We start from the raw sequence: 8810 nt of genomic DNA, 5'->3' as shown, positions 1-8810 counted from the left end.
CTCTCCGATTTGGTCCTGCCGTACATACCTACACGTACGCTACGGTCACAAGACGCAGGCCTCCTAATTGTCCCTAGAATTTCTAAGCAAACAGCTGGAGGCAGGGCTTTCTCCTATAGAGCTCCATTTCTATGGAATAGTCTGCCTATCCATGTGAGAGACGCAGACTCAGTCTCAACCTTTAAGTCTTTACTGAAGACTCATCTCTTCAGTAGGTCCTATGATTAAGTGTAGTCTGGCCCAGGGGTGTGAAGGTGAACGGAAAGGCTGGAGCAACGAACCGCCCTTGCTGTCTCTGCCTTGCCGGTTCCCCTCTTTCCACTGGGATTCTCTGCCTCTACCCCTATTACAGGGGCTGAGTCACTGGCTTACTGGTGTTCTTCCATGCCGTCCATGGGAGGGGTGCGTCACTTGAGTGGGTTGAGTCACTGACGTGGTCTTCCTGTCTGGGTTGGCGCCCCCCCCTTGGGTTGTGCCGTGGCGGAGATCTTTGTGGGCTATACTCGGCCTTGTCCCGGGATGGTATGTTGGTGGTTGGAGATATCCCTCTAGTGGTGTGGAGGCTGTGCTTTGGCAAAGTGGGTGGGGTTATATCCTACCTGTTTGGCCCTGTCCGGGGGTTTCATCGGATGGGGCCACAGTGTCTCCTGACCCCTCCTGTCTCAGCCTCCAGTATTTATGCTGCAGTAGTCTATGTGTCGGGGGGCTAGGGTCAGTCTGTCACATCTGGAGTATTTCTCTTGTCTTTTCCGGTGTCCTGTGTGAATTTAAATATGCTCTCTCTAATTCTCTCTTTCTCTTTCTTTCTTTCTCTCTCTCGGAAGGCCGTGAGCACTAGGACCATGCCTCAGGACTACCTAGCTTGATGACTCCTTGCTGTCCCCAGTTCACCTGGCCGTGCTGCTGCTCCAGTTCCAACTGTTCTGCCTGCAGCTATGGAACCCTGACCTGTTCACCGGACGTGCTACCTGTCCCAGACCTGCTGTCCCAGACCTGCTGGAACCCTGACCTATTCACCGGACGTGCTACCTGTCCCAGACCTGCTGTTTTCAACTCTCTAGAGACAGCAGGAGCGGTAGAGATACTCTCAAAGATCGGCTATGAAAAAGCCAACTGACACTTACTCTTGTGTTACTGACTTGTTGCACCCTCAACAACTACTATGATTATTATTATTTGACAATGCTGGTCATTTATGAACATTTGAACATCTAGGCCATGTGCTGTTATAATCTCCACCCGGCACAGCCAGAAGAGGACTGGCCACCCCTCATAGCCTGGTTCCTCTCTAGGTTTCTTCCTAGGTTTTGTCCTTTCTAGGGGAGTTTTCCCTAGCCACCGTGCTTCTACACCTGCATTGCTTGCTGTTTGGGGTTTTAGGCTGGGTTCCTGTACAGCACTTTGAGATATCAGCTGATGTAAGAAGGGCTTTTATAAATACATTTGATTTGATTTGATTTGAACAACAAACTGTCTAGTTGTCCGGATGATTCAACAATATTTCTTTTAAGGTGCAAAAAAAACAAAACAATCACCTGATGTTACAAGAAAGTTCCCAGAACACATTTAGTCTGTTCTTTAAAGGTTCCCAGAACATGTAATTCGGTTGAGTTTGTCATTTAAAGGTTCCCAGAACATGTAATTAGGTTGAGTTTGTCCTTTATAGGTTCCCAGAATGGTTGTGGAAATGGTCTGGTGGGAACATCACAAAAGATATGTTCCCAAAACACAAAAACTGTCGAGTTGTAAAAAGAAATACACTATGAACATTATAAAAACGGACACATTTAATTATTACAACATTAAGGGAATGTCCTGTACAACCGAACTTAAGGATTGTCATCACAACTGAGCATATGTTGTGTTTTGGGAACCTATTTCCTGTAATCAACACACACTGTTCCCACAACCTAATTACATGTTCTGGGAACCTATAAAGGACAAACTCAACGTAATTACATGTTCTGGGAACCTTTAAATGACAAACACAACCTAATTACATGTTCTGGGAACCTTTAATGAACTCAGAAAGGCTGTTTTGTCATCATTCTTGCACCCGGATACAAACATTTTCTGAAAGTCTATCACAGTGCCATCCGTTTTGTCACCAAAGCCCCATATACTACCCACCACTGCGACCTGTACGCTCTCGTTGGCTGGCCATCGCTTCATACTCGTCGCAAGTGGACAGTTTTTTTGTTTTTACATTTTTGGGAACATATCTCTTGTCATGTCCCCACAGTTTTATCACAACCTAATGAAACATTCTGGTAATAACCTATAAAGGACAAACAAATATGTTCTGGGAAGATTCTTGTAACATCAGGTGAACCTGTAGCAAGATGGCGCTGAAGAACATTGTAGCCTTTCCTCGAGCTCCTACAAGAATTTGGAGGTTTGTACTTTTTCTGTTGGAACTCGGAGCATAAGAATTTCACTGTAACCTGTGACGACATCGCTGACCCTGTGCACTGACTAATAAACTCATCTAAAATCAAATGTTTTTTGTTGTTGTTGCAATAAATAGATTTGATCCAAAACATTCTCTGAATGTTTTTAACTATGTTATCATCCTAATGTGAGATAATAAAAAATTAAAAATAAAATTTAAAAAACCTAGCTAGAACTTAAAATGTGAATCTAATGTTCTGGGAATGTTTCGCGGGTTTGCTGGGTAGTATGTCTATTCTCCTCACCTTGGTCACAGCGGATGCCTTTGTAGCCGATGCTGCAGTAGCAGGTTCCAGTCACGTAGTCGCAGGTGGCGTTGTTCATACAGTCACACAGCTGCTGGCAGCCGTGACCAAACGTACCTGGGGGACACTCTGAGACGGGGGAGAGGAGCACACAGAAATCACTAAAAATAGTCACAGAGCGGAAGAATGGGTAGGGGACTAGAATGGGTAGGGCACTAGAATGGTAGGGCACTAGAATGGGTAGGGCACTAGAATGGGTAGGGCACTAGAATGGTAGGGCACTAGAATGGGTAGGGGACTAGAATGGGTAGGGCACTAGAATGGGTAGGGCACTAGAATGGGTAGGGCACTAGAATGGGTAGGGGACTAGAATGGGTAGGGGACTAGAATGGGTAGGGGACTAGAATGGGTAGTGCACTAGAATGGGTAGGGCACTAGAATGGGTAGGGGACTAGAATGGGTAGGGCACTAGAATGGTAGGGCACTAGAATGGGTAGGGCACTAGAATGGGTAGGGCACTAGAATGGTAGGGCACTAGAATGGGTAGGGGACTAGAATGGGTAGGGCACTAGAATGGGTAGGGCACTAGAATGGGTAGTGCACTAGAATGGGTAGGGCACTAGAATGGGTAGTGCACTAGAATGGGTAGGGCACTAGAATGGGTAGGGCACTAGAATGGGTAGGGCACTAGAATGGGTAGGGCACTAGAATGGGTAGGGCACTAGAATGGGTAGGGGACTAGAATGGGTAGGGCACTAGAATGGGTAGGGCACTAGAATGGGTAGGGCACTAGAATGGGTAGGGCACTAGAATGGGTAGGGCACTAGAATGGGTAGTGCACTAGAATGGGTAGGGCACTAGAATGGTAGGGCACTAGAATGGTAGGGCACTAGAATGGGTAGGGCACTAGAATGGGTAGGGCACTAGAATGGTAGGGCACTAGAATGGGTAGGGCACTAGAATGGGTAGGGCACTAGAATGGTAGGGCACTAGAATGGTAGGGCACTAGAATGGTAGGGCACTAGAATGGTAGGGCACTAGAATGGGTAGTGCACTAGAATGGGTAGGGCACTAGAATGGGTAGGGCACTAGAATGGGTAGGGCACTAGAATGGTAGGGCACTAGAATGGTAGGGCACTAGAATGGGTAGGGCACTAGAATGGTAGGGCACTAGAATGGGTAGGGCACTAGAATGGGTAGGGGACTAGAATGGTAGGGCACTAGAATGGGTAGGGCACTAGAATGGGTAGGGCACTAGAATGGGTAGGGCACTAGAATGGGTAGGAGGGGACTAAATGGGTAGTGCACTAGAATGGGTAGGGCACTAGAATGGGTAGGGCACTAGAATGGGTAGGGCACTAGAATGGGTAGTGCACTAGAATGGGTAGGGCACTAGAATGGGTAGGGCACTAGAATGGGTAGGGCACTAGAATGGGTAGGGTACTAGAATGGGTAGGGGACTAGAATGGGTAGTGCACTAGAATGGGTAGTGCACTAGAATGGGTAGGGGACTAGAATGGTAGGGCACTAGAATGGGTAGGGCACTAGAATGGGTAGGGCACTAGAATGGGTAGGGCACTAGAATGGGTAGGGGACTAGAATGGGTAGTGCACTAGAATGGGTAGGGCACTAGAATGGGTAGGGCACTAGAATGGGTAGGGCACTAGAATGGGTAGGGCACTAGAATGGTAGTGCATTAGAATGGGTAGGGCACTAGAATGGGTAGGGCACTAGAATGGGTAGGGCACTAGAATGGTAGTGCACTAGAATGGGTAGTGCACTAGAATGGGTAGTGCACTAGAATGGGTAGGGCACTAGAATGGTAGGGCACTAGAATGGTAGGGCACTAGAATGGGTAGTGCACTAGAATGGGTAGTGCACTAGAATGGGTAGGGCACTAGAATGGTAGGGCACTAGAATGGTAGGGCACTAGAATGGTAGGGAAGTAGAATGGGTAGGGGACTAGAATGGGTAGGGCACTAGAATGGGTAGTGCACTAGAATGGGTAGTGCACTAGAATGGGTAGTGCACTAGAATGGGTAGGGCACTAGAATGGTAGGGCACTAGAATGGTAGGGCACTAGAATGGGTAGGGGACTAGAATGGGTAGGGCACTAGAATGGGTAGGGCACTAGAATGGGTAGGGCACTAGAATGGTAGGGCACTAGAATGGGTAGGGGACTAGAATGGGTAGGGCACTAGAATGGGTAGTGCACTAGAATGGGTAGTGCACTAGAATGGTAGGGCACTAGAATGGGTAGGGGACTAGAATGGGTAGGGCACTAGAATGGGTAGGGCACTAGAATGGGTAGGGCACTAGAATGGTAGGGCACTAGAATGGGTAGGGGACTAGAATGGGTAGGGCACTAGAATGGGTAGTGCACTAGAATGGGTAGTGCACTAGAATGGGTAGGGCACTAGAATGGGTAGGGCACTAGAATGGGTAGTGCACTAGAATGGGTAGTGCACTAGAATGGGTAGGGCACTAGAATGGGTAGGGCACTAGAATGGGTAGTGCACTAGAATGGGTAGGGCACTCACTCATTCGCCGACACAGAGCACATGATGGAACTACTCAGAGAGCTGAGTTATTACCAAAGTTATTCTGAGATACAAGACGAGACAGAGTAACACTGATTGGTCAATTCATTTCCCGATGAATTGACCAATCAATTAACATGTTGTTCCACTCACTCTGTTCACAGCTGGTCCCAATGAAGCCGGTGAGACAGGAACACTGTCCTGTCTTGTGATCACAGTTTCCGCCATTCTGACAACGACACACCTCGGTACAGTCTCTACCATAGAACCCTAATGGACAACCTGGTGAGGGGAGGGAGGGAGAGTGGGGGTGGAGGGGGGGGGGGCGAGAGAGGGGGGGGGAGTAAGGGGGGGGGGGAGGGAGCGAGAGAGGCAGAGAGAGGGGAGGGGTGAGGGAGATAGGGAAACAGAGAGGGGGAGTGAGGGGAGGGGGAGGGAGAGAGAGACAGAGAGATAGTCAGACAGACAGAGAGATAGTCAGACAGACAGAGAGATAGTCAGACAGACAAAGACATAGTCAGACAGAGACAGAGAGATAGTCAGACAGAGAGATAGTCAGACATAGAGATAGTCAGACAGACAGAGAGATAGTCAGACAGACAAAGACATAGTCAGACAGAGACAGAGAGATAGTCAGACAGAGAGATAGTCAGACATAGAGATAGTCAGACAGACAGAGAGATAGTCAGACAGAGAGATAGTCAGACAGAGAGATAGTCAGCATCAGATAAATAGTCAGACAGACAGAGAGATAGTCAGCATCAGTGTGACTGATCCAATAAATCATAATGCAGGAAAAGAGCTCAGTCATCATAATGCATCATACAACACTGGGTGAGATTCAACAGACAGCAACATTGCTTCATTACATGTACCACACCAAACCACAGAGAACAACACCAAACCAGAGAACAACACCAAACCAGAGAACAACACCAAACCACAGAGAACAACACCAAACCACAGAGAACAACAACAAACCAGAGAACAACACCAAACCAGAGAACAACACCAAACCAGAGAACAACACCAAACCAGAGAACACCACCAAACCAGAGAACAACACCAAACCAGAGAACAACACCAAACCAGAGAACAACACCAAACCACAGAGAACAACACCAAACCAGAGAACAACACCAAACCAGAGAACACCACCAAACCAGAGAACAACACCAAACCAGAGAACAACACCAAACCACAGAGAACACCACCAAACCAGAGAACACCACCAAACCAGAGAACACCACCAACCAGAGAACACCACCAAACCAGAGAACAACACCAAACCAGAGAACAACACCAAACCACAGAGAACACCACCAAACCAGAGAACACCACCAAACCAGAGAACACCACCAAACCAGAGAACAACACCAAACCAGAGAACACCACCAAACCACAGAGAACAACACCAAACCACAGAGAACAACACCAAACCAGAGAACAACACCAAACCAGAGAACAACACCAAACCAGAGAACAACACTAAACCAGAGAACAACAACAAACCAGAGAACAACACCAAACCAGAGAACAACGCCAAACCAGAGAACAACACCAAACCAGAGAACAACACCAAACCACAGAGAACACCACCAAACCAGAGAACACCACCAAACCAGAGAACAACACCAAACCAGAGAACAACACCAAACCAGACAACAACACCAAAACAGAGAGAACAACACCAGACTACAGAGAACAACACCAAACTAGAGAATATCACCAAACTACAGAGAACAACACCAAACCAGAGAACAACACAAAACCAGAGAGAACAACACCAAACCAGAGAACACCACCAAACCAGAGAACAACACCAAACCAGAAAACAACACCAAACCAGAGAACACCACCAAACCAGAGAACAACACCAAACCAGAGAACAACACCGAACCACAGAGAACAACACCAAACCAGAGAACAACACAAGTCACAAGGCATTGCAGCCCAGTAAGGACTGAACAATAATGGAGAGGGGAACAAGGTAGGCTGTGGTTTCAACATCAGAGACAAAGGTTGACAGTCCATCAAATTCCCCATGAATAAACAAAATGCCTGTTTAATATGTGACTGATGAGGATCCTACAATGGCCTTAGTTTATTCAATGGTGCCTTCACAGTTATATAATATAATTTTAACATGATATAATATACTATGTGTGACATACTAGTAAAACTATATGTATATATTTGTGCAATATTTTCATCCCACTGGATTACTATACTGTATACACTTCAGTACTGTCTACTGCAGTACCGTTAGCCTGCCAGTAGATGGCGCTGTGTGTCTGTGTGCTGCAGTACCGTTAGCCTGCCAGTAGATGGCGCTGTGTGTCTGTGTGCTGCAGTACCGTTAGCCTGCCAGTAGCTGGTGCTGTTTGTCTGTCTACTGCAGTACTGTTAGACTGCCAGTAGATGGCGCTGTGTGTCTGTGTGCTGCAGTACCGTTAGACTGCCAGTAGATGGCGCTGTGCGTCTGTGTGCTGCAGTACCGTTAGCCTGCCAGTAGATGGCGCTGTGTGTCTGTGTGCTGCAGTACCGTTAGCCTGCCAGTAGACGGCGCTGTGTGTCTCTGTAACGCAGTACCGTTAGACTGCCAGAAGATGGCGCTGTGTGTCTGTCTACTGCAGTACCGTTAGCCTGCCAGTAGATGGCGCTGTGTGTCTCTGTACTGCAGTACCGTTAGACTGCCAGTAGATGGCGCTGTGTGTCTGTCTACTGCAGTACCGTTAGACTGCCAGTAGATGGCGCTGTGTGTCTCTGTGCTGCAGTACCGTTAGCCTGCCAGTAGATGGCGCTGTGTGTCTGTCTACTGCAGTACCGTTAGACTGCCAGTAGATGGCGCTGTGTGTCTCTGTGCTGCAGTACCGTTAGCCTGCCAGTAGATGGCGCTGTGTGTCTGTGTGCTGCCGTACCGTTGGACTGCCAGTAGATGGCGATGTGTGTCTGTGTGCTGCCGTACCGTTGGACTGCCAGTAGATGGCGATGTGTGTCTGTGTGCTGCAGTACCGTTAGCCTGCCAGTAGATGGCGCTGTGTGTCTGTCTACTGCAGTACCGTTAGCCTGCCAGTAGATGGCGCTGTGTGTCTGTGTGCTGCAGTACCGTTGGACTGCCAGTAGATGGCGATGTGTGTCTGTGTGCTGCAGTACCGTTAGCCTGCCAGTAGATGGCGCTGTGTGTCTGTCTACTGCAGTACCGTTAGCCTGCCAGTAGATGGCGCTGTGTGTCTGTGTGCTGCAGTACCGTTAGCCTGCCAGTCGATGGCGCTGTGTGTCTGTGTGCTGCAGTACCGTTAGACTGCCAGTAGATGGCGCTGTGTGTCTGTGTGCTGCAGTACTGTTAGCCTGCCAGTAGATGGCGCTGTGTGTCTGTCTACTGCAGTACCGTTAGCCTGCCAGTAGATGGCGCTGTGTGTCTGTGTGCTGCAGTACCGTTAGCCTGCCAGTAGATGGCGCTGTGTGTCTGTCTACTGCAGTACCGTTAGCCTGCCAGTAGATGGCGCTGTGTGTCTGTGTGGTGCAGTACCTTTAGCCTGCCAGTAGATGGCGCTGTGTGTCTGTGTGCTGT

General features: G+C 48.3%; 1 protein-coding gene across 1 annotated transcript in view; it reads right to left on the bottom strand.

Annotated features, from left to right (window-relative positions):
* Positions 1 to 8810, bottom strand: part of megf11 (multiple EGF-like-domains 11) — a gene marked incomplete in the record, with an annotated part of 249854 nt that overhangs the window by 1029 nt on the left and 240015 nt on the right. The window contains 2 exon segments of the mRNA XM_029752072.1: positions 2697 to 2825; positions 5390 to 5518. Of these exon segments, the coding sequence (XP_029607932.1) occupies positions 2697 to 2825; positions 5390 to 5518 (258 nt within the window).

Source organism: Salmo trutta, chromosome 4 (genome assembly GCF_901001165.1).
Source record: "Salmo trutta chromosome 4, fSalTru1.1, whole genome shotgun sequence".
Lineage (NCBI taxonomy): Eukaryota > Metazoa > Chordata > Actinopteri > Salmoniformes > Salmonidae > Salmo > Salmo trutta.
The sequence above is the reverse complement of the archived record's forward strand: the minus strand, read 5'-3'. Positions and strand labels throughout refer to the sequence as shown.